Source organism: Epinephelus lanceolatus, chromosome 7 (genome assembly GCF_041903045.1).
Source record: "Epinephelus lanceolatus isolate andai-2023 chromosome 7, ASM4190304v1, whole genome shotgun sequence".
NCBI lineage: Eukaryota > Metazoa > Chordata > Actinopteri > Perciformes > Serranidae > Epinephelus > Epinephelus lanceolatus.
In genome coordinates, this window is record NC_135740.1 from 25,744,901 (window position 1) to 25,770,659 (window position 25,759).

The following is a 25,759-nucleotide window of genomic DNA, read 5'->3' on the forward strand; positions in this document are numbered from 1 at the left end:
GAAAATATGTGATCTTATTGTGTGTGTGTGTGTGTGTGTGTGTGTGTGTGTGTGTGTGTGTGTGTGTGTGCGTGCGTGCGTGCGTGCGTGTGTGCGTGTGTGTGTGCTGCATCTTCCTCTAGAGCTAAACTGAGAAGATGTGAGGATAATTCTTTGAGTTTGAGATGCTTTAGTTAAACTTTATTGTCAGGGCATTGTTGCCGAATATACACATTATTCAAGCTGTGTTCAGAGTTCAGATAGGCCAAGATAGATAGATAGATAGATAGATAGATAGATAGATAGATAGATAGATAGACTTCCATGGCAATAAAGCCCTTTAACTTTAATTAAATTGATAGATAAATAGATTTTTGTGATTCAAGAATATTGTTTATGTTTCAATAATATTTTAAACTTAAGCAGAAAAATAAAAATGCATTAAAACCTAATATTTATGTAGGAAAGCTGGATTGCACAGCTGCACATGAGAATAAATGTTATTACATTTTTGCAGTGGGACCCCCTGGCGGTCTTAGAGAGCCACATTTGAAAATCCATTTCATTATTCCAAACTTATCACCTGTGAGTCACTGTGACTCAGGTCGCTAGGTTTGGCCCTTGGGTGAGTGGGTGGGTGAGTTGTACGCGGGGACGGAGGGGAGGGGAGGGGAGAGGGGGAGGCGGGACGTGCAGAAGTTGTTCATGTCGGGAGAGCGCACCGCGAGTCCAACCTGAACCTCTCCACGCTCCGGAGCGCAAAGGAAGATGTTGCTCGAATCTTAAGGCTTCACAGACGTCTGCGGCGGGTTACTGACGAGGTTTTAAATCATCAGCAGCATCTTTTATCTGCAGAAAGCATCGTCAAGCGCTGATGTATCGATGAATTTCTCCGGGAAACTAACAAACGCCCTCCTGCTGGTGCTCCTCGCAGCGCAAGGTAAGACAGCGCGCCGTGAGTCGGCATCAGGGTTATAGTCGCTACTTTAGCGACACCATCGCTTCATTTAGGAGTCATGTAAATGTTTTAACCTTGCTTGATACATTACTTTTAAGTTATCTGTAGTCACCTTCCACCTCAAGTTACCTGCAGTGCGCGTCTGGCTCCATTTACAAGTGACTAAAATTATTAACCAAGCAGGATAACATGGGTATAAAAACTAAACTTGTGCGTGATGATGAAACGCAAAGACGTTTTATGGCTTCAGCTGGCAGTTTGTGCAAAATATTCAACACACTTCTTAAATTATTCAGTGTGTGAGAGCTCAGGAGCGCACAACTCGCAGCAAATCAAGAGCTCATCTTGAAAAAAAAAGTCTCCCTCCCACATTTTAATGCCGTGCGTCCTGCCTGCTGCTCTGTCAAAAAGCTCCTCATTAGAAGGAGGAAACATTGCTGAGTGGTTGTGCTCACCTGTGAATTATAACATCCCATATTCTGTAGAAACTTGTAGAGTCGCTGTTGTGTTGGAGGGAGGGACAAAGGGTTTGGTTGGATGATGATCTGTGGTGGTGACATGGCTCATTATAGCTGATACCTCATCCCCCGGAGCTACTTAGAAGCAACCATCCCTGCACAATAGATGCCAACACAGGGATGACATACGTTTCTCCAGCAGCAGCTGCTCAGTGAGTGTAAATATTGATTTCATCCTTTGATGCAGATGTGGAGGGCTGTGGGCTCCAACAGGGGTCAGAGGTCAGGGTTAGGAATGGGATGGATGCCATGTCTTGTTGCACTGAACAGGTGCATGGTTGCGAGTGTGTAGATCCTGATATGCTTTAAATTTCCTTTTCAAGTTATGAGTCAAAGTCATTTCCCTTGTGGTTCAGTCTAATTCCTGGAGTCTGTGACATTAAATCAGAGCTGGATCACTCTGACAAGTTGTCTGTATTTTGTTTTGCTCTCTGTGTGATCTGTGTCTTTCTTTTCTTTTCTTTCCAAAATCCCCTCAACAAACATCTTCTATTTTCTCCATTTCGGGTTCATGTAAGGCTGCCAGTCTCCTGTGTGCTTTAAAGCAGCAAATTTTGAAGTGGGGTCCCTGAGTGGCTCCCAGGAGACACGCAGCAGAACAAAGACTAGATAAATGCTTTAATGCTGTGTTCACATGTAACTGAATGGTTATTTTCAGTTCTGAATTTTATCACATCCGCAAAGATAGACACAGGTTTCTTGGGAGAGCGTCTTTACCGATGGGAGCACCAGGCATAATGGGTATCTATCTGTGTGGAGCATAAAATAACTCACTTTAAAGTGCTAATATGTTTTTTGGCAGCATCTTTGTTCTAAGTGCTCACTGCTGTTGTTGCACCTCAACGCCTGTCAATCAGTCTTATTCTGTGGGTTTATGCTGCTGAAATTTGAGTTTCTATACGGCCCCACAAAGATAGAGAGCTGTTGGTTAGGTTACAGAAGCGCTGGAGAAAAATCCCAGGTTGTCTTACAAACTGTGTGACAGGTTGTAATGCCTTCATTTTATACCTTTAGGCTGATTTGTCTGCCTTGGATTTATATCCACAGAATGCAAGGGGGATAAACAGTATCTCCTAACAATGACAGCTTTCTTGACCTTTTAAACTAGTTTACTTAAGAACATAAACTTAATTTGGTTAGATTTAGGATCCATAGCTCATAGGAGTAAAACATAGGCTACCTCTGTTTTGCCAGCTGTCTGTGCTTCTACTTTTAATATATGTATCAAAATCAATTCAGTTGATCAATTTACAGTTGAAAATATTAAAATATGTAATTTAAAGGTAGCCCAACCCCACCATGCTGTATGAATGCCACTAGAGTCAAAACCTGAGATGGCGGATACGCTATGCTTACTCTATTCTAAGGTAGCCTGCTTAGCATTAGCAAAAGTTAAGCTGCGGTTTTGTTCTTCAAAATTATTGCCTCATTAAAGTAGCTGTTATGTAGAGTAACAAACTAAACTGTCCGTTCATATGCTTTTTATTTTTTCAGTTGCAGATGAAAAATAATCAGGGTAAGTTAGTTTGTTTTTTTAGCTTTAGCTACGGCTAGCTGCTGCTATCAGCTAGTTTTCACTTAAGCTATTTTTACATAAATTATTCATTTGAATGTGGCTGGTACCAGACAGAATTGACAACTTTTTGATTTAGTTTTTATCTTCAGTCTGATATAGAGTGCTGCAGGGATGATGAGTTTTTTTGTAGGCTAGCAAAAGTTAGCATCGCCCTGGTTCCCTAGTCTCTGTGGCAGTCACAAGTTTAGAATAGTTTTATTTATTAATACAATTATTTAGGAGTAACTGTAATCGCCAGAAGTAAAAAGCTAACGTTAGGCTATAAACAAACTACTACTTTTTTGTTCCTTTTGTATCATGTTTTATCCCATCTCTAAATTCAGAGGTTTTCAAGGGATAAGAGGAGCAGCTGCTGCAGAGGCAAGTGAAAGCAAACTTTTAGACACAGTGCAATGCTGCTCTGTCTGTGCCCAGATTATGCTCTGCAGTCCAAGAGTGTGGTGCAATGAGTAACTGAATGGTATATATTGGGGTGGCTGTGGCTCAGAGGTAGAATGGGTCATCCACCAATTGGAAGATTGGCTGTTCAATCCCCGGCTTCTCCCGTCTGCATGCCAAAGTATCCCTAAGCAAGATACTAAACCCCAATTTGCCCCTGGTGGCTGTTCCATTGGAGTGTGAGTGTTTAAAAAAACTAAGTAGAACACTCCTACTGAATGGTCCAGCTCCAAAAATAAATGTGTATCAATATGTGGCATCAGGTGTTGATAGCATGGCAGGCTGCCACAATAAATTAATATTTGGAAAACCCTGGGACTAAATTCTGCACCACTCAATTGCGTCCAATCTGATTGATTTCCATGGGGGAGAGGGACTCAGTTTTTCCTAACTAATCACTAGTGACCAACTTATCTGCCTGAATCTAACATCATTTTAAGGCCACACTGAGGCGTAGACATGCCAACGTACCTGTTTTGCCAGAGTTTTAAGACTGGTCGGAGCAAATTAAAACAATCTATCTTATCGGGTGATATTGAGAAGACATGTCTATTTAAAACAGCTTCAATAGCAGCGTCTGTCTTGTCTATAGCACTCGTCATTATTGTTATGACTTGTCATTGGTTTCAGTGCGATGCTTGACAACAGCTTGGCAAAGGCTTTAGGCCTGCCTGCTGCTTATTGGTTGATTTTTATTTAACCAAGAAACCGCTGTGTTTATGTCACGATGCATCAGATGAATCAGTCAGCTTGGCAGAGTGGGCGGATTCCAAGGTCTGCACCCAGGCAACATTTCAATGACATTTATTGTATTGCATACAGTATGACAGACACTTCTTGGTTCATTCAGTTCTTCTCAGACTAAAAGTCTTCCTCGGTTTATCCCATACAAACCACACATTTTTCCTGATTTTGCTTCGAATAAACTTATGGAGGAGTCATCTCTCTGGCTATAGGTTTAATCACTGCCATGTTATATGAAACCGTTTTTTTTACTTTAAGTGCAGTGAGGTTGTCCCAGATGTGGAACCACGCTTCCCCCCTGTGGGTGCAGCAATAAGTGCCTTCATGTTGTCACGCTCCGGTCGACATGTGAAAGACGTTGGCTTCACATATCCTGTAACCTGACGCCTACTCAGAGTCAAGGGGAAGGGATGTGCCTCCGTATGACACGTGGGATGGACTCACTCCGTCACACTGTCATTCTCTTCAGCTGGAGAGATTTGCTACAGCCGACTGCTTTGTTGCTTCGCCCTTGAACTGGGCGAATTTCAAAAGGAACAAGAAAGCGGTGCTGTGAAGGGATGACGGTGTCAATACTCTCCACAGTAGAGCAGATTTTTTTCTATAGAGAGAATAAATCGACTGTTTTCTTGCTAGTTAGAGGTGGTTAACTTTGATATTTGGAGAGAAAGCCTCAGAAAAATGAAAGGATTTTGCCCTCACCTTCCTCTTTCCCCCACTCTCTCCTTCCCTCCACTCTCTCCTTCCCTCAATCCCTCTTCGGCTGTGTGGGCTTTTGCACGACTCTGTACAGGAGCTGTATATGCAGATAAGTGCCTAAAAACACACAAACTGACACACACACACTCCCAGTGGGGGTCTGATTAGCCGGCTACAGAAGGTATTGTCTCCTGCCATCCAGGATCGGCTGATTTGTCCCCATAACAGAGGAAAAGCTGATCCTGCAGACCATGGGATTGGGGTATTTTAGTCGAATCTGACTGGAGTAGCTTGGAGGTAAATAATCAGAGATCTGAGCAGCATGGGGCTGTTAGTTGGAGTTTCAAAGTAAAGTCACATCTTGTGTGGTAGATTGTAGTGCAACGTATAATCAGGATAGTTTCTATACGATTTCAATTGGGTGATTAAAACGGATGAAACTGCGTGATACATTTCTGCAGCCTGTATCAGCTCGAGCAGAAATAGCTGAGAGAATTGTCCAACCATGCCTGCATTATACTGACTTTATCCGCATTATGTTTCAAGACTGACCCTTTATTTCACTTTTAATAGACTGCAGCTGTGTGTTGAAAGTGTAAAGAGGATCTGCTACCCAAGAGAGCAGCAAGTGCAGTGCTAATAATTCACAAAATGCTCAAATGAAGTTGAAAGTTTTCACAACTGAGTCTTAACAATGGAGGTTATAATGTGGCCAACAATCAAACGCTCTTTCTGTCTACATAAATCTCCTCTGGTTTTTATCTGCGTCTGCTTCTATGGAGTTGTGTGTTTGCATTGCAGCATCATCAGGCTCCTCTGCCAGACTTAAATGCTTCTCTGAGTTTAGATCTACACAACAGCTCTCTGGTTTCTCTTCCAGAAGCAATACAGTTGCATTAAAGTCTGACAGGCAATCAGTGTGCATGTGTGTGTGTGTTACTGTGTGCGTGTGGCTTAAGTACTGCGCGGTGGCTTGAGGATCCTCTTAACGCGATTGTCGTGTGATTATTGCAACCAAACCCCCCTCACATGGTGTAACCACCACAGGCGGAGGCTGAGGACTTATTCCACCCCCTATGGATTGGCTTAAACCATCATACTCCCCTCCAACCAACAACACACACACACAAATACACACACACTTTCACTCTCTTTCACACACGCTCTTAACATCCTCCTCCAGACAGCCCTGCTGCATTCCTCTGGGACATCCTGGTCTTTGGTGCTGGCGATGAACTGAGTCACGCTTTAGGATGGAGGGAGGGAGGGAGGAAGGGTGAGAAGTAGAAAGCTGGAGATGAGGTTGGACAAGACAACAGATGCCTCAGATGGAGGACAAGGATATTTGAGCATTGTGCCCCACTTTTCTTATCCTCCTTACCTGCTTACATTTCGACTCACCTCAGTTTCTCGCCTTGATTTGTTTTTTAAACGTGTGTTTTGCTCATGTTTTGCTGTTTCATCACTACTACAAATCCAACTGTAGCCAGTATCTCACTTTCACTATCCTCATTCGTATCTCAAGACGCCACCACTTATATTCAGCCACAAAATAAGTCTGACAAGATGGAAATCAGAACGGATGCATAGCAAGTTGTTGCATAGTGATGATACACCGTTCATCTAGTTGCACTGGAGTGAACCAGCAGTTTTTTAAAACATTGGAAATCAGAACGGATGCATAGCAAGTTGTTGCATAGTGATGATACACCGTTCATCTAGTTTTTTAAAACATTGGAAATCAGAACGGATGCATAGCAAGTTGTTGCATGGAGTGAACCAGCAGTTTTTTAAAACATTGGAAATCAGAACGGATGCATAGCAAGTTGTTGCATAGTGATGATACACCGTTCATCTAGTTTTTTAAAACATTGGAAATCAGAACGGATGCATAGCAAGTTGTTGCATAGTGATGATACACCGTTCATCTAGTTGCACTGGAGTGAACCAGCAGTTTTTTAAAACATTGTAGAATGGCGCATTACAAGTTTTGAGTCATCTCGTCGCGAATCTTTGGTCTAAACTGGGCTTTGAGTCATTAGGTTCTGTAAATGTATTGTGATGACATATAACATTGTGTTAAGATAAAAAAAAAGCCCTTGTTTACTTAAATACCCCAGTACTTTAACGCAAGTAATAATTTGACTCGGCAACTTTCACTTGGCAGGAGTATCTATACTTTGACTCAAGTAAGTAGATTTGTTGACTTTGTCCACCACTGATCACAGGTCTCAGATTGCATGTTGTGGCCAGGGTTTCCGTTTGGTGCTGGTCCATGTGTCTTGGAAGATTTCAATGCCCCGGATAAATGGGAGAAATTTCAGTCAAATATTATCTGTGTTTATTGAGCTTTAAAACAACTGATAGTACTGTTACCCCATGTTAGCAAACCAGGTACCTCGAGATCATACTGAAAGCTTTATATATATATATATATATATGCACACAGCTGTACGGTATGTGGATTGATGCAGGAAATGTGCAACAAAGTTCACAAGCGCGAATTTCCTTTTGCCCAACATGAACTCTCTATCCTCGCTGCGTTCAAGAACCCTCTAGACGCAAAAGCAAAACGAGATAAAACAATTACTGCTAAAGTGATCAGCATTTACTGTCAAGTTATCCTATCTGTTCAGCTTCTGTCCAAACTTGAAAGTGGCTTGGTCAACCATAAATAAACACGGGAACAACTCTTTTCCTCTTCACAGTTTTATTTTGCTATTAGAGGTATAATAGGTTGAAAACCTTCAAATAGAAACAGAAATATACAATCATCACTCTCAAAGGAAATGAGATAATGTTTTAACTCATTTTTAAATATTTTAAATAATGTAACTTTAACTTAAATGGTTTTAACTTGCAATGTTTGCTATTTTAACATTTCAAACATGCTACATCAATGCATCTTATTAAATGACCAATGTTCATAGTGTTTAGCTAACATTGACTACTGGAATGCATTTTTAGTGAGCAACAAACTACTATTTTGGCAGAAACATATGCACTGCAATACAGTTTCTTTTCACATAGGCCATTTTGTTACTTGGAAATAATTCTGATAAATATTCTTTCTTTGTTAAATATTGTATAACTTATTCAAACTCTAACTCACAAACATTTATTTTCCTTATCATTTAACATCATTGGTTACTTTAACATTAAAGAGTGAAATCAATGTGTAACCTGCAGCACTTTAAACAGTACAGTATTTTAAACAAACATAAGTCAAAGAGAAAATCAAATCTAAGCAGGCCATTTCATTCAATTAATTCATTAAGACAGTAAACATTTTGTCAGTATCAATTCATACCAGTAGCCTCTTTGTGGTTTCCCCCAAGCTGAACAGTTGTCTCTCTGTTGTCTGCTGCAGCCACTCTGATGTGCGGAGTGAATCTGTTGGTGCACTGCAGACAGGTGCTCCCACTCAGCTGATGAGCTGATCAGCCTCGAGTTTCCTCACCTCAGCAGGGAGAAATGTACTGCTCCACAGCCTTTAGGAGGCAGCATTACTGACTGACTGGGGTGACTGATCTGACACTGTGACTTTGGACCTGACATTTACATTTGCATATAGCCAAGGTGAAACTAACAAGTTTTATTTTTTATTATGTCATTTATTTTAGATTTTTAATTTTCCAGCATAAGAGATGCTTTTCAGTTTAAGAGCCTTTTGTTACCTGTTGTCTTTTGGTAAAGTACTTGTTAGATGTTTCTACAGTGTAATACACAAGTGTTTTAAAGTTTCTTTATTTTTGTAATAAAAATGAGTCTCATTCTCCAAGGATTAGGATTTAGTAATGAAATAACTCCTCATTTCAACTTCATGAATAAGCCATTCCTCATCCATTATGGAGCATTCAAAGTTCTCAAAGCCGAAAATGGCAGGGAGCTATTTTCACAACACATTATGATAGAAGAGATTTGAAATGTGTTAGACTTAAGTAGATTTTTCTAATAAACAACCAGTAATGAATGAATGACTGAAACCCTGGTATTGGCATTAATTATTGCTGTATCTAGTTACCCCAATTTGTTATCACATAAAGTAGGCTTTCAAAATGTGTCATAGCCTCCCAATGTTTGGCGGTAGCTTGGTGTGTTTGTTGTTCTGGTACTAGAGCAGAAGTCCAGGCTCAACAACTTCAAACTCTCATGGTTAAGAGTTAAGCCTTCCTCTCATTGGCATACTACAACAGTGTCATCTGTAAAACAATATCCTGTTAGTTTCCCCTCTTGAATCTTGTTTTTCAGGTACTTTCCATCTAAGGTCTGTTTCTGCACAAAGTTTTACAGTCAGTTTTTTAGTTGTCTGCAGTTGTTTAATAGAATTCTTCATTCAGTATGAACTTGATCTCTGTGGTTTTGAGAGTACTTTGAGACTTGACATTAGCCAACCATCATCCATTCCACACCTATCACCAGGTAAGGCTTGCCAGGTTGCCCACTTGCTGAGTGGTGAATACCTTATCGATTGCCCTCCTGTGTTCATCAAAGTTCTCGCAGTTTCACTGTCATAACTTCCTGCTCAGACTCCATCAGTGGTACAACAGTGGAAGCCCTCCATTGATCCATTCAGCCATTTATCCATTTTCCATTTACATACCCATGTCTGGGTCGTGGAAAACAGCGCTGCCCAGCATCCTTTCTTCAGGACTTTCCTTCCCATTGATGGGTCCTGAATTTCTTTCTGGTCAGTGTGGGAAATGTAATCTTTCCAGCATAACGTGAGTCTGCCTAGAGTCTCCTCCAGAGGGAGGAAGCTGATTGGTGACTCACATCACATCATTTGATATGCTATACCCATGATCTCATTCCTGTACCACTACTTGGTGTTTGAGGATGTAGGTGAAGGTCGGGCTAAAGATTAACTTGTTAATTTTATTAAAACCCATTCCCTTTGAGCAGCTGCTCATCTTTGGGTCAGAAAGCTAGTTTCTAGTTCTTTCTCTTTCCTTGACCAGGAAAGGAAACCCAGTTCTCTACGTGAAGAGACTGAATAGTTTCTAGCAGCGTTGCTTGCACATCCAGGAGAACATTTTGTCTTTTGCTAGATTATGAAATTGCAGGTGAGTTGTCTAAGAGAGGACAGAAATTGGTCTGCTACTAAGTCAGACAGTTAAAAGGAAAAGCACAGGAGGAAATAATAAAATTGATGATGGCTGAATTCCATTTAGCTGTTTCATATTTAAGGCTTGGTGATGTGCATGCTGGCTCAGTGTATATGTTTACATGCACGATAATAATTCTGTATTATTCTAAATATGACACTATTCCGAATTTGATTGGTTTCAAGATACATCTCTAGGATGCGCTGGGATGCATCGTCAGTGATGTTCCTGAGGTCATAGGTTTTTGGTCAACATCATACCATTCACCCAGGTGAGCCATCCGGGGTTGATCAAGTCCCGAATTGTGTTCCAGCAGCAGCAATCCACGGGCTTGCCCTCTTCATCCAAAGCCACTGAGTGGCTTTTTCTGTGGCTTCATTAATAGTACATATGGCCCTCCTCATTGCAGCTCCAGCTACTCCAACCCCTGCCAGCACCTTACAGATTGAGCGCCCAGTAAATCCCCGGCAGCCGACTTCAACTGGCTCGTAGAGAGCCCGCCATTCTCGGCTTCTGCACTGCTCTACCAGCTGTTGGTATTGAGCAAGCTTCCTCTCATGAGCCTCCTCCATGTGCTCCTCTCAGGGCACAGACTGCTCCCACATGATCACCTGCTTAGTGGAATCTGAGAAGATGATCAAGTTTTAGCGGAGTCTCGTGAGTGCAATGTAATCAGGGAACTTGTTTTCCCAAGATCCACCCTCAGCTGCCAGTCTGGGGCTGTGGACAGTCCACACTGTCTTGTCTGTGGTCGGGAATGGGGTTTTTCTTCAGCCTCGAGGAAAGAGATGGTTTTCTTCTTAGTGTTGGCTGTGGTGACTGATTCCGCAACTGCCTTGAGCACCCGGTTGTGGTGATACAGGTCATGTAAACATCATATTCTGTTGGATATTCCAAATTAGGCCTTTTCCCCAAATGAAGTATTTTCTGAATAAGACATATGACATATTATTTGGGTTTTAGGAGCATTCTTTAAGCGTGTATACAGGGCTTTTGGAATATGCATCTCAAGTGGGGTTTTTACTGCAGTTGGCGACACGCTGTCTCTCATCTGTTTACGGTCAGCTATGTGTTGTCGTGGAAGACAAACCAGCTTGCCAACTATTTGCAAGGCTTTGTGGTAGAGATGCATGCCCAGAAGAAACGCCCACAGTTCTGTCTGAAAAGAGAAACACACCTACTTTTAAACATGATGTAAGACTTTGATATCAACAGGTTTTATATGCACAAATATTGCAACACCGACCTTTTCAAGAAGATGGTTGAAGTAATGAAAGAGTGAGGCTGTGATCGTACGGTCAAACAAGTCAGCTACCAGTGGAAAACTTTGATGCAAAGAACCAAAATGGCACGAGCGGCACTAGCTGTTCCACTTTCCCATATTTTAAAGTGATAAATGACACATTAAGGCGTGTTAATTGGAGTATCCATGGCTGCGTATAGATGGGAATATTAGCCATGGAAACAGCTTAGTAGGAATATTGTTGTTTTTCGGTATAAGGGCAAAGACCAGAATATTTTGTGCATTTAAACGTAGTCACTGTGACACTGTCATGCTTACAGGGCACTTCAATATAACAGAGCCATCACTGATGTTACCAGTAACACCTATGCACCTTTTCCTACTCTGACAAGTCGAAATGTCTGCTGTGAAAAAAGTTGCCTTGAGTGTAAGCATTATATTGTAGGAAATGGCTTTAGATGAGGGCAAAGATGCAATATCTTCTGTGGGCTTGGGTCACACAAGCACAGAGGTTCCCAAAATCTTCACTCAGTACTGATTCAGTCAGTGCTGCTGGCGTGCACACTCACCAGGCCCTCTCCAGCCTCACAGCAGGAGAGATAATCAGACATTAGTTCTGATTACTCAATTACCTGCAGCTGCGACTGCTGTGCTGTGAAAACTACTACAACCTCCCACTCCAAACAGACGCAGCTCCCAAAATGTGTGTTGCAGTAGTATGTTGTTACATTTTAAGCTGCTGCAGCCGCAGGAACTCCTCTAATCTGTGACAGTCTGTAGCTACTTTAATGATTAAACATATGGATGCCAGCTGTTAATGCTGATAATCAGTCACATGGAAACACATTGTTGAATCTGTCAGTCACATTTTATGGCAAAGTATCAAGTTTTAGCTCAGTTATCTTTGCCATAATATCAGATTTTTTTGTTGTCCTTGCTTCATCTCATTACTTTTTCAGAGAAATTTCACAGTTGCGTGTGTTAATGACTATTAACAATGTCTCATTGCCAAAGCACGGTAATTAATCGCTCTTGATCTTGAGTTACAGGAGATGAAAATCTCTTCTGTCTGTGTGACACATTCGGGATGGGTGGCTTGATTCTTTTCACACTTGCACTTCCTCTGAGTTGATGCATGCAAATGTAACAAACTTTTGAGTTTTAATAGTTTTTGCTAAATATCGCGTCCCACTTTCTTTGTGACATTCTGTTATAGTACGTGCACGTTTGACAGCTAGTGCTGCCCACCCCACAAAACTTCACAATGCATTACAATCGAGTTGTTTAAATGCTCTAAGCCTAATAAGATACAAAACATCTTTGTAGATGTCCATGTTGTTTCCATATTACAACTTAAAGCTCATGAAAACACTGAAGTCGAAAGAATCACCATCCAGGGATGTTCACTTTGGCTGGTGGAGGTCTCGACTCGAGTCCTCGCCCGTTCACTCACTGTAGCAGGCAGTGTAGGCAGCACCTTACATTAATAGTGAATGAGCAAGTGTGAAAAGTCAGGGACTAATGAGCACCTGAATGTTCGACAGGCTGACCCGGTACATACTGGGCAGTAAAAAGAGTTGTTCGGGAAGATTAGTTCATTCATTTTCACCCATCATAAACACACACATGAACATAAGAGCGAATGTGAGGGAGTTGTTATGCTGGAATCAAACTACACTTTTTTCTTTTTTGTTCTCAACACCCCACGCCTGTCAAGTAGGGCCATTATTGGGCTGATGTTGTAAAGCCTGATATCAACTTGCAGAAAAGACTCCTGCACACTGTCTAACTTGCAAGAATAATAATTTAGTGCAGCAATGTTTCGGTGACAAGACCTTCATCAGGCAAATAGCTTTGTAACAAAGAGAAGCCATCTTACATAGAAGTGGCTGTGAGTTTGCGATTAGTCACATTATCCACGTGCAGTGTAAAGGCGTAAATTACCAAACATCAGTCTGCGTAACAATCAACAATATTATACATAGAGATAAAGGAATAAAGAAGTAAAGATTAAAAACTGAGCAAGTGAGCATCAATACACAAATAGGAAACTTGATAATAAATACAACAAGGCCTCCAAAATGTTAGAGGGTAAAAATTACATCAAAATACAGACAATAATCTTACAGCCCCCCCAAAAAGTAATTACATCCAGAAATGACACCTGCATTGTTGGCCTGAAATTACTTTTTTGGGGGGGCTGTAAGATTATTTCTTTGATAAGAATCCACTTAGATCATAGGATGCAGTCTTGATAGGGTGGAGGGTGATTTGACAATTTTTACCCAATTTTTACCCAAAATATACGAGACAATAGTCAGATTATCCTCCACCCTATCAAGACTGCATCCTATGAACTAAGTGGATTCTTATCAAAAAAATATTCTTACAGCCCACAGCTATTTGTGTATTGATGCTGACTCTCCATGTAAACACACCCCTACAGGTTCATTTTCTAATGTACCTGCAAGATTTGAAAACATATATTTGCAAGATTTGGATATGCAGGAAGTTGGGCTGAAAAGTTCATAGGCTGACTGAGAAGGAGTGATGCCAGAGCAATGAAACTTGGCATGCATTAAATTGAACCTTCCCTGGTACTAACTGCATTGTTTCCCTCCAGTTAAACCCACATTTGACAGCTAATTGAGGACTTTGAAAATTAGTACTAGAGACATTTCATGAACATGGACAGACTTTGGCACTGTGATGTTATCAAATATCTGCAGAAAAAGGTTAGCCCCCGAGGACATTCATTCTGACATGGTTGCTACATTAGGGGATGATGCTCCAACTTTATCAACTGTACAAAAGTGGAAAGCTGAATTCAAGAGGGGTAGGGAGAGCTTCTATACCAAGGGGTTACAAGCGCTGCAACACCGATGGAAGAAGTGTGTAGACCACAGGGGAGACTATGTTGAAAAATAAACCACATTTGGTCAAATTCAACTATTGCATTATGGTCACCTTATGAAAATGTCAGCCCTCACATATATATATATATATATATATATATATATATATTTTTTTTTAGAGAATGTAGTTTAACAATAAGGTAATGTGACTAATTGCAAACTCACAGCCACGCCTATTTAAGATGGCTTCTCTTTGTTACAAAACTGCCTGATGAAGGTCTAGTCATTGAAACATTGCAGCATTAAAGTAATTACGTCGTGTTCTGCTTACCCCTTTCCTACACTCCTGTTTGGAAATAGATGTGTGAAGTATTCCTTTGTTCTGTATAGCCTGATACCTACATTCAAGTCTCCATCTGATTAATCAGAGTGTTTATAGTTAACATTTTATGCTGTCGCCCCATTAGAATATACTTACACTCGGAGAAATGTTCTCTTTATATAAAAATGTGAGTTTGCTTACAATATTTTATATGCAGAGAATCTGACTTCAAAACTTCTCTGATGAAAGCATGGAGGCAAAAAGCCATTGAATTTCATGCATCAGTGGAAAAAAAATCATATTCAGTTCAGAGTGAGTCACATCAAAGGTGAGTGGACATACTGTACATAAATAGGAACATGTGCATACACACAGGCGCACACACAGTTACATATACATATGTCCAGCATACAGGCGAGGCCCCCATACATAGGTCCCAACAAGCACTGTGTGCTTAATGGGATGGTCACAGCACATGCAGTAATCACTGTGGATCCTCTTGTGCGTCACTCAGCATGTCACAGTCAGGCCATCAAAAACCCTGGAGAGCAGAATCACACTATCTAGCTCCACTCTGCTTCTTCTTGCTGACACGTTTCTCCTCCTATCTCTTCTCTCCGCTGCTTCTCTCTCCCTCTTTGTATCTCTTTTCCATGCACTCACACACACACACACACTGCCAGCAGTGTATTATTGGAGGGTAATTAGTTCCTTCAGAGTGTCCACCACCCGCTCCCAGGCTCATCCTGTTAAGCACATGCCTGATCAAAGAGCCTCCCACAGGCCACGGCTCCTTCTGCAGCTTTTGGCTCCTGTAGCCACGAGTGACGGGGACAGGCTCACTGTTTGGTTAATTCTAAATCAATGTGGCTATTTAAGGGTGAAATGCATGACTGCTTGACTTGGCTTCATCCGCGTCAGAACAAAGCCTCATTACTTTGTTACCGCTTCACAGAGGCGGGGGAAGGAAAGAGTGGTAAAATGAAACATGGCTGTCAAGCTGATTTCATTTGATTTTCGTCATCATAGGCAAAGAGACCTCTGTCTACAGTGATTAACAACGTCCCTTTAAAGCTTGAGACAAGTGAATTTGACACATTTGGTTGATAGCTAGCAGCATGGCTCCAGGGTAAGAAGTGTTGGGTGGTTCATCACTTTGGCCCAGATTGAAATATTTCAACAACTATGAGATGGGTTGCTATGAAATTCAGACATTCATGACTCCCAGATGATGTATCCTAAGGACTTTGGTGATCCTCTGACTTTTTCTCTGGCATCACCCTGAGGTTTTATGACTGAGATGTCCAAACAACTATTGAAGGATTTTCATTTAGCTTCTTTTCATCTGGTCAAAATATAGCTTTGTCCAGTCCTTTGGTTTATTACCAAATACCTGGCAAACTAAAGACATTCCCATCAGCCTCACCTGTACTCTGTGTTTAGTGCTAATTAGCAAATGTGAGGATGCTAACACACAAAACCAATGGTTCCCAATAAGTGCAGCCACAGGGTCCAGATTTTTTCGTAAACATTAGTTAAAGGTCCACAAAGTTTAACACATTCATTGTCACAGTTGCATTTGGCCATGTTGTTGAGCTAGTGTGCTGTCTCTGGTACATAGCTTTCCGTTATTCACTCACTCTACAGCAGGAAATGTCACTTCAAAATAAAAGCTCTGTGCTGGAAATTCACTGTTCTTAAAAATAAAGTGTGTTTTTTACAAAGTTGATACGTTTGTAAGTCACTTGCGGCCCATTCAGAATGGACCTGCGACCCACTTTTTGACCACGACCCACCAGTTGGGAACCACTGCACTAACTGTGGCATGTCAGCATTACCATGTAAGCATTAAGCTCAAAAGCACTACTGTGCCAAATTCAACCTCACAGAGCTGCAAGCATGGCTGTTAATTCCTAGTTTTTGTACTTTCACTTTTGCTATTGACATGTTAGCCTGGGAACTTGTTCTGATGGCTGTTCTCTTGAACTGTTTTGACGGCTTAAAGTTCTGAAGCCCAATTAGTCTGAAAAATGTCCTATTGGACTGAAAGCCCATTTCTCTGACAGCCTGATATCCCTAAAACAATTGCCCATTGAAATCCTGTTTCTCCGAAAACATGCTATTTGTGGGTACAGCTGTGGTGAATGTATGGTTAGGTTAAGGCAGCAAAACCACTTAGTTATGTATGTTTAAGCCAAAATCATGTTTTGACTTAAAACACCCATGTTTGGTGTCACAAAAGTCACTGAAAAAGCAGGGATGGGCCAGTGAAAAACTCTTGGGTTCTGTGGTTCAAACTTGGCTGAGAAACACCACGAAGGGTCATGAAAAACATCAGAGTGGTGGCTAAAATGCTGCTGGGAAACACCGCGAAAGGACTGTAAAAACACCTGGGATCAGCGCCTGGCTGTTTGCTTTCAGGATAATTTTGGGATGGGTTTTCAGCCCAATGGGACATTTTTCGGACTGATGGGGCTTTGGAATTTTGGGCAATGGCATGGCACCGTTAGTCTTGCTGTGAATTAAACATTGTCTAAATGTTATATACAAATAAAAGCTGTATTAACCTAGTATGTTGACAATGTAATTCCAGGACTGGATGAGTTGGAATTACGTGTATTTTAACTTTAAGTCACTTACTGCCTGCTACTTTCGCTTGCAAACTCACAAATGTTCTCTGTACTTCGTTAATAAAATCCTTATATTAAATGTCAGAGAGTGCAGCGAGTTGTATGTGTGTGTGTGTGTGTGTGTGTGTGCAGAATCATCTGATGTGAAAGGGCAAAGGTTATAATTAACCTCCTTTAACTGAAAGCTACTTCACATCTTCAGTGGCAAAACAAAGACAGGAATTAGAGGAGTGACTGTGCCAACAGAGGGAAAAAAAATATTGGCTTCATTTTCTTTCTTTCTTTTTTCGTCACTGTGAACAAAAGGTCCAGTTAATTGACTGATTATAATTGCCCTGGTTTCCCCTCGCCCAATTAGAGGCTTAAACAACTTTCTGTGAGTGCAGCGAATCGGGGAGCAGCGGGCAGTTTTCAAGGCAGGTACCAAGAACTGAAATTACACAAGCGTCTCAGGAGAGAGTCCTTTTCATTAAGCTTTAAGACTCAACTCTTCTATGCCGGTGACCTCAGAAAACTTCTCGAAGAGTTCTGAAGCCACTGTAGTACGGTGCAAATTCTTATCCGTTGAGTATTTAAACTAGATCTGACAGGTTTTAATTTATTTTTAGATGGTTAAATACTTCATAAGATAATTATTGCCTCTTAGAATGAGACGAACAACTTCATTAAAGTAAGATAAAATCAGATTATTCTCTCTTTTTACTACCACACATTGTCCTGGCTACACTGCCTTCATCAATGTGGTGAGTCTGATGAAAGCTGTGCAGTGGAGAATGTTTGGGGGAATAAACATGAAGGGGAGAAAGCTGTGCGACCTGCTTTTCATTTACCTCAGTGGACTTGATGAATAGCTCATGCCTCGCTATGTGTGCTCTACATGAACCTGAAATATTTAAGGGAGGGAGTGATATAAATTCAAATTTAATTGCATGTGTAATACGTGAGGATACATTAGGTCATTGCATAATCTGTCTTTTGCCGCTACATTCTGTTTATTTTTTATTTATGTGGACTGAATATTGTCCTTATGTGTGTGTGTTTGGTCATTGTTTTATGTGCACCAGATGTTGATGATTATGTAAGTGTTGTGAGTGTTTTTGAATTTTTACCTCAATAAGCAGAGTCTCCCCCTGAGCTGTGTTGGTCCCGTGTGAGGTAAAATGAAAGCTGTTGTTAAAACCTGTAAAACGTAAAAAGCTTAAGAAGTATATCCACTGTGTTTCTGTAACATTGCTTACTGTGCTTCAGATTCAGATAGCACCTCAAATAAACTAACAAGGGATAAACTTCAATTACGTTTTTATTTCCCCGGCCCTGGTGAGTCTGATTTTGTGAACATGAGCAAATGAATGAGAAACCAGACAGACTGTAATCTGAGACGTCTGCAAGATATTCAGTGTACTCCCAATGGCAATATGTGGACAAACTGCGTTATGACTTTACTGTATGGACAATAAATATGAAATATTTGTTTCAGTATATAGCTTCTTCAAAAAAAAAAGATGTTCTATAAAGATACCATTCCTACAGAAAGACCATTTTTATGACTGAGTGAACGTGTAGGGTACACTATTATCTGTATCTTTGTATCTGTTCAACTGACCCTTCGCTAAGCCCCGCCCCTTTGTGATGGTCCGACAAGCTGTCGCAATAAGCATGGAGCCCACACTGTAACTAACTGCACTTCCTGAAGAAATATTATCATAGTTTTGTAAAAATGAAAGAGTGATTCCAGAGAGAAGCAGACAGAGGGGTCTACAGTCTGTGTTTGAAGTATATATCCAGGATGTCAAACTGACTCAGCAGCAACAACAGGTTCAAAAGACAAAGATAGTTAGAAGCTAAAGCCGAACTATAGGCCACAGATCACAGTGTAAAAGTGAACCACCACATCACTGCTGATCGCCACACAAGACAATGAATATAAAGGGAAACTTTGCTGATATTGAACCAGCTGTGTGGCATCACAGTGTGTGCAGATGAACTGTGTTTGGCTTCATCTGCGCACACTGCGATGACACAGATGAATATCAGCAAAGTTTCCCTGCTTCCCTTCACTGGTTCCTGTACAGCAGGGTCGGTCTTTGTTTCACTGTTATAATCATTAAAAAGCAAAAGCAGCATGTGTATACATTCAGTAGGCTATATCTTCAGTAGCTAGCTAGCTAACCCTACACTTTTCAGGGTTTGATTTTGGTTTTGGAACAGGGAACAAACGTATATCTTTTTCCAACCTCTCCAGGTAACGAGTATCATTAATACACAATGCTTAGCTTTAAATCCACAAAACCAGCCTGAAAATGAAGGAAATCTGAAACAAATGCATTAGAGTCAATAGAGCACAGCTTTGTTGTTGTCGTTACAATGGTCTAAACCAGCCCGATGCTACATTATGATTGGCCAGTCTGCCAGAGTAAGAAAGCCTTTCTGTTGCAAAATCTCTCTCCAAAGCAAATCTGTGGTAACAAATCTATGTACGTTCGTAGACAACAGTGTTTTTCTTCCTCCTTGTGCAAGGTTCTTCATGAAGACATGGCACAAAAAGTATTTAGATATGATGTCTTTGAAGATGCTAAAGAGTACGTTGACAGGAAATAATTCAAAGTAAGGTTTTGAACCAGTTTTACAAGCTTCTGGTTTGTCGAGAGTGTCCCATTAAAGGACCATGTTTTATTTAGTTGTTGCCAAGGAAACAAACCTTTTCAGTGAATGTGTCTATTTGTGGGTATATGGGTTGTGACCCATTTGCCCTTTTCGTGAAGCATATTTTCCTCCATCTCTAAAATGGTTCACGCAGCTCAGTAAGTGCAGGTTTGATGGGTTGGGATTGTGTTGAATAACGTGTGCGTCATTTCTCAGATTGAAAGCTATGATGGGAGAGGTTGTTCTGTGTGTTAGCAAAATTAATCAGTTCGAAGTTCAAGGACAGTGCAACAACAGTGGGAATGACTAACAGTGTTTTACTGGCTGACATGGAAATGACCTAACTTACCAGTTGCCCCAGAAGAAAAAGGTGATGGAGAACAGAGGCTGTTCAGGGAATTAAAGCCTTACAAGGGAACATGACACAGGAAAGATTAATTGAAGTTTAAGGAGCAAAGATTGTGCATTTCCATGTTGTTCTATGATAACGTGGACTTAGAGCTCTTTGAAGCCACTGACGCACTGTTTCTGAGGTTGTGCTGGTGACGCAAGTGAGGCAACATTTTCTGCTTGGGTAGGCATGGGTCGATGTGCCATCCCAGGCACCAGTGTTACTAGTGGCAGTTTTCCACAATATGACCTTCTAAAGCCGGCACACACACTCTGGCCGACGGCACCCCGTTCCTTTTTTGTTTAAATCATCTTTTGTTTCCTAAAAGTGTGAGAGTTTTGCCTTTGTTCTGTACACAGGCGATAGAAACACCTCTCAAACACACACTTCTCTGACAGCTTTCACTTCATCAAAGAAGCATTTATTAAACAGTTAAAGGGCTTCTTTCAGATTAAAACATATTTTGTATTGTTTCCCTTACCCTTACTGGCATCTACACATGCAGAGTAGACAGATTAGTCTGTCTGCGGTGGCTACAAAGTGACTGTCTCTGTCTGTGATTTTTATTTCTCACTTTCCTTTAACAGAGTGCAACATTTCTAACGGCTTGCTCGTGAAATGACTTGTTGATGTTCTGGGACACCGTGTTAAGCTCTGCCTGTTACATGCATTGTTGTCTTTCAAAATACACTTCCATTTTCACAGTAAAATTTACTGTTTACATACAGTCTCTTTCATTATAAATGCACTACCTCAGTATGACATGAATTGAAATATTTCCTCCAACAACTAATGCACATGGTTAGGTTTAGGAACAAAGAACAGGGTTTGGCTTTTGAATCTTACAGGACGTGAACACCGCTCATCCTGGTAAAAGTCAGTGTTAATTGGACCCATCCACCACCAATCCCACCAATCCTACTAGGACTTTCACTGCCTTAACTTTTGTTTGTGTCCCACCACATTTACCCCTGACGCCGCCGAGTGCCATCACACCAAAATGGCGTCAGACCGCATATCATGCCGATGTTAAAGGACAGCTTTATTCGTCAGTGTCTGACACCGCAAGTCACTCCCCAAGCGCCGGATTTCACCGACTTCGGAGTGAGACCGGGTTGCATTTGACACTGGATAACATACATCTTACCCAACAATCATCATTGCATATCTGTATATGGCAAAAAAATACCAAAGAAAATAAGAATGTATTAATTTAACAATTTTAATAGTTTATCATAGTTTATTTGGAATAAGCATAACATTTTACAATAGGTACTTTTGACTATTTTACAAAAAAGTTTTAAAAAAAAACCTGACGAAGACAGGTTTGCCTTTTTCAAGGGCATATATAGCAAATGCCACTGTTTAATGTTTAATTTAATGAGAGTTCTTCTTTGAACACAGGCATATTTTTAACGTGGCAATCACTCATAAGTGCCCATTCTTCAACCAACACATTATTGGAGGGCCCACTCTCTCTATGGACCCCCCACATCACGGGGCCCAGTGCAACCACACTGCCCACACTGTCTGTATTATGTCCCTGATTTTAATACATGGCTTGACCTACATTATATAAGTGACGGATCTAAAAACCCAGGGTATGTAGGAATGATTGAAAACACACTCATTTATTAAAGGGTTAAACTGCTCTTCCATTTCTTCTTTTCTCTCTTTCATTAGGCTGTTTTTCATCGAAGGGTGAGGACAGATTATTTCGGAGGTTGTTCAGGAGGTACAACCAGTTCATCCGTCCAGTGGAGAATGTCTCAGATCCAGTCACAGTGGAGTTTGAGGTCTCCATATCTCAACTGGTCAAAGTGGTAAGAGCAGAGAATGAACAACTCATTGCTTTTAAACAAAGAAATCACATGTTTTGTGACAGCATCCTTTTATCTTCGTGACTAATTCACCCTTCTTGTCTTCACAGGATGAGGTGAATCAGATCATGGAAACCAATCTTTGGCTGAGACATGTGAGTGACATTTATCCTGTATGTGATGTCATTAGTGATGCCACTTTTGTGTTTTTTACTCACGCCAAGTTTTGTCTGACTGGTAGGTCTGGAACGACTACAAACTGAAATGGTCCCCTGTTGAGTACGATGGGATTGAGTTCATACGAGTTCCATCCAATAAAATTTGGAGGCCAGACATTGTTTTGTACAACAAGTAAGTTTTACTGCACGAATGCAAAGGAAGACGATCAGCCTGCTTTATATGCTGAGAGACACAACTGTTTCTTTACTGCTCTTTTCATGTATATTTGCCTTCTATCTATTGACCTTTTGTGCTAAATGTTTTAATGTCCTTTAACTGAAATGACATTCCCATCTCTCTCAGTGCTGTAGGTGACTTCCTTGTGGAAGACAAGACCAAGGCTCTGCTGAAGTTCGATGGCACCATCACCTGGGTTCCTCCAGCTATTTTCAAATCCTCCTGCCCCATGGACATCACCTACTTCCCATTTGACTACCAGAACTGCTCCATGAAGTTTGGCTCCTGGACGTATGACAAGGCCAAGATTGACCTGGTGCTCATTGGCTCAAAGGTCAGAGATCCTGGTCATCTAGCAGTTGTGCACTTTTATTCTACGTGGCATGTTTGCAATACATTTTCCTCATCAGTAAGGTTTCAGTCCAGAGCCACAAATACCTTTTCATGTGCTCTGTTTTGCCAAAAAAGGAATACATTTTATTAAATCCTGTCACTTGTCTGCCAGAAGACATTTAGTGAGGTGTCTCAATTTATAAGTGGCAGCTTTTGAACATTTGAACTGTCCCCTCCTTGTGTCTCTTCAAGCTGACTTGCTTTTAATTTAATTTTCTCACACAAAGACAGATATTTTAAAATATTTTTCCTCAAAATAACTCCCATTTACTTCCCTTTTTTATTTTCATCAGGTGAACCTGAAAGACTTCTGGGAAAGTGGAGAGTGGGAGATCATCGACGCTCCAGGATACAAGCATGACATCAAGTACAACTGCTGTGAGGAGATCTACCCTGACATCACCTACTCCTTCTACATCCGCCGCCTGCCTCTCTTCTACACCATCAACCTCATCATCCCCTGCCTCCTCATCTCCTTCCTCACAGTGCTGGTCTTCTACCTCCCGTCTGACTGCGGCGAGAAGGTCACCCTGTGTATCTCGGTCCTCCTCTCCCTCACTGTGTTCCTGCTGGTCATCACTGAGACGATCCCTTCGACGTCACTCGTCATCCCTCTGATCGGAGAGTACCTCCTCTTCACCATGATTTTCGTCACGCTCAGCATCGTCATCACTGTCTTTGTGCTGAATGTCCACTACCGCACCCCCATGACGCACACTATGCCAGAGTGGGTGAGGTCTGTGTTCCTCGGGGTGCTGCCCAGGGTGATGCTGATGAGGCGGCCTATCGACCAGGGCTGCTCCTCCCCTGCCAGTATTACAGGAGGGACGGGAGGGGGTGAAAAAAGAAACAAGAAGAGAAAGAACAGCATAGGATCAGGAAGTGGCTCAGGAAGCGTAAGTGTTGGAGGTATAACTGGGGGCGTAGCGTGTCCACCGCTGGATGGGGGGGCAGGAGGCGGAGGCGCCACCTCAGCTGGCAGCTCCATGAACTGTGTGGAGTACGGTGAGATGAACCGCGACTTGAACCGTGAAATGAACCGGGACATGAACCGGGAAATGAACCGGGATATGAACAGGAGGTGCCCCTACAGAGGCAAGGAGGTACCGACTCCTGTCCCTCCCCCAATGGTGCCACCACCACCCCCTCCTCCACCACAGGCACCCCCGACACAAGGGCCCCAGGAGTCAGAGCTGCCCAAGCTGACGAGGCCCCTGAATACCCCCTCGCCTGTCAACGCTGTTGTTGCCTTCTCCGTGGTGTCTCCAGAGATCAAGCAGGCCATAGAGAGCGTGAAGTACATCGCAGAGAACATGAGGACTCGCAACAAAGCCAAAGAGGTACAAAAGCAGCTTCAGTTGTCTGTGTTAAAACAATTAAACAATTTCTTGATAAAATAATGATCCCTAGAGAAACAGAAACGTGCATATGGTTGCATTTATTTTGGGAAGTATAACATTAAATAGTGTCCTCCTATTTGAGTTTAGGTAACTATCCGCAGAGGTCGAAAACCCAGTTCAGACCTAAGATTTGCGACTACTTGCAATGCAGCGTTCTAAAAACCTGCCAGTTTACACCAATGCGACTAGATGAGAAGGTGTGTCATGTCCATAGCAACAACCCTATGTACTGTCGTTCTAACTTGTGGTTTTGTGGATTATTTTGTAGCTGGATATAATTTGTAGCATCTCAAAATGAGATAGAAGATAGTGATGGGAAATACTTGCTACAGTTATGTTTCTAGTTGTGATGAAACGGGGAAAGCGTAAAGAAATCTGAGCTTTAGGTGAATCGTGATCATAATAAGTAAGTAGTGCTTATCCATACAATTCACTTTTTATTTGAGCAAATTTTAAGGCCGTTCAAAACTCAGCCATTTCAACCAACTGACAGTTTGTCACTGACTTGATCTGCTGACTTCACTACACGCTGATTGACTGTTGAAACAGGCAAGGTGCCTACTGTGTGCTTTATACTCACGGTAGTGTCCATAGTGCAAGCTTTGTGTCAAGCACGAAGATTCGAAGTTTTTGCGGTGCTTGGTTTCAGTTCAACAGGGATGCCTTTGAGGGAAGACTGACCAAGCAGATTCGCCTGTACAGACATCTCTAATGATCTCTAATAATGACTCTTCATTGAGAGACTATAGGGGCGGTCAAATGGCTTATAATGATTGGAATGAAATAGTCCGCCACACTGGGGAAAGAGGCTTTTTGCTGCAGGGTGTGGAAGAACATAAGAGATTTGTAAAAGCTAAAAACGGTCTCATGTAAAGAGTGGCAACCTGGGGGGGAAAAGCTGAATAAAATGATTTCAGCTTTGAGGTAAGGTTATAATTACAGTACACAAATGCAATGTTTGCATTTACCAAGCAATCAACAACTGCCTGGCAACAGTAGCAAGCATCGATTTACACTGGTGTTTCTACTGTTGCCAGGTAGTTGTTGATGTTTTGCTTATCCCCAGAATGTTTAGTTTGCAAGCCGCCTGGCATTTTTTGGAGCATAATGAGCATAAACACCTCTGTGCATACTCGAAGGAGTCCCACATCATGGTGTTCTGCACCAGTATAAACAATACTAAATTCATACATTCTAAAACCAGCCACCAGCGACCGAGTAGAGGCCCCCGTCTTCTTCCACTGCACAATGAAACAACAATACTTACCACTGTTTTTGTATGTATCTGTGTGGCACTATATCCTGTCAGATGCAGTGTAGTCAAACATATCAGTAAATGATATGCTTGTGTTTATATTTTTACAACACACTAACAACAAATGAGTCAACTTCCCAATGTGATATTAGTGTTTCAAGTGCTTTGCAGTATCTGGAACATGAAAACAAAGTTACTGATTTCACCTTTACAGTGGAAAATGATCATTTCCTGCAGGGGAAGCAGTCCTAACAAACATTCAGGGAGACATGCCATACATGGCAGACACACACATAACCATAAACTACTATAATAATGAGGACATTACGTTTATTTGCTGTAAGTGTCATAACCCAGCTCTTAACTAGTCCCAGCTGTCGAGGGGTTATTC

At 41.5% G+C, this 25,759-nt stretch overlaps 1 protein-coding gene across 1 annotated transcript in view; it reads left to right on the forward strand.

Annotated features, from left to right (window-relative positions):
* The first annotated feature begins 685 nt into the window (after positions 1-685).
* Positions 686-25,759, forward strand: part of LOC117261485 (neuronal acetylcholine receptor subunit alpha-3-like) — a 28,950-nt gene continuing 3,876 nt past the window's right edge. Inside the window, exons 1-6 of the mRNA XM_033633897.2 lie at positions 686-919; positions 21,788-21,927; positions 22,035-22,079; positions 22,166-22,275; positions 22,447-22,654; positions 23,007-24,053. Of these exons, the coding sequence (XP_033489788.1) occupies positions 862-919; positions 21,788-21,927; positions 22,035-22,079; positions 22,166-22,275; positions 22,447-22,654; positions 23,007-24,053 (1,608 nt within the window). The 5' untranslated portion in view covers positions 686-861. The remainder of the gene's footprint in view (positions 920-21,787; positions 21,928-22,034; positions 22,080-22,165; positions 22,276-22,446; positions 22,655-23,006; positions 24,054-25,759) is intronic.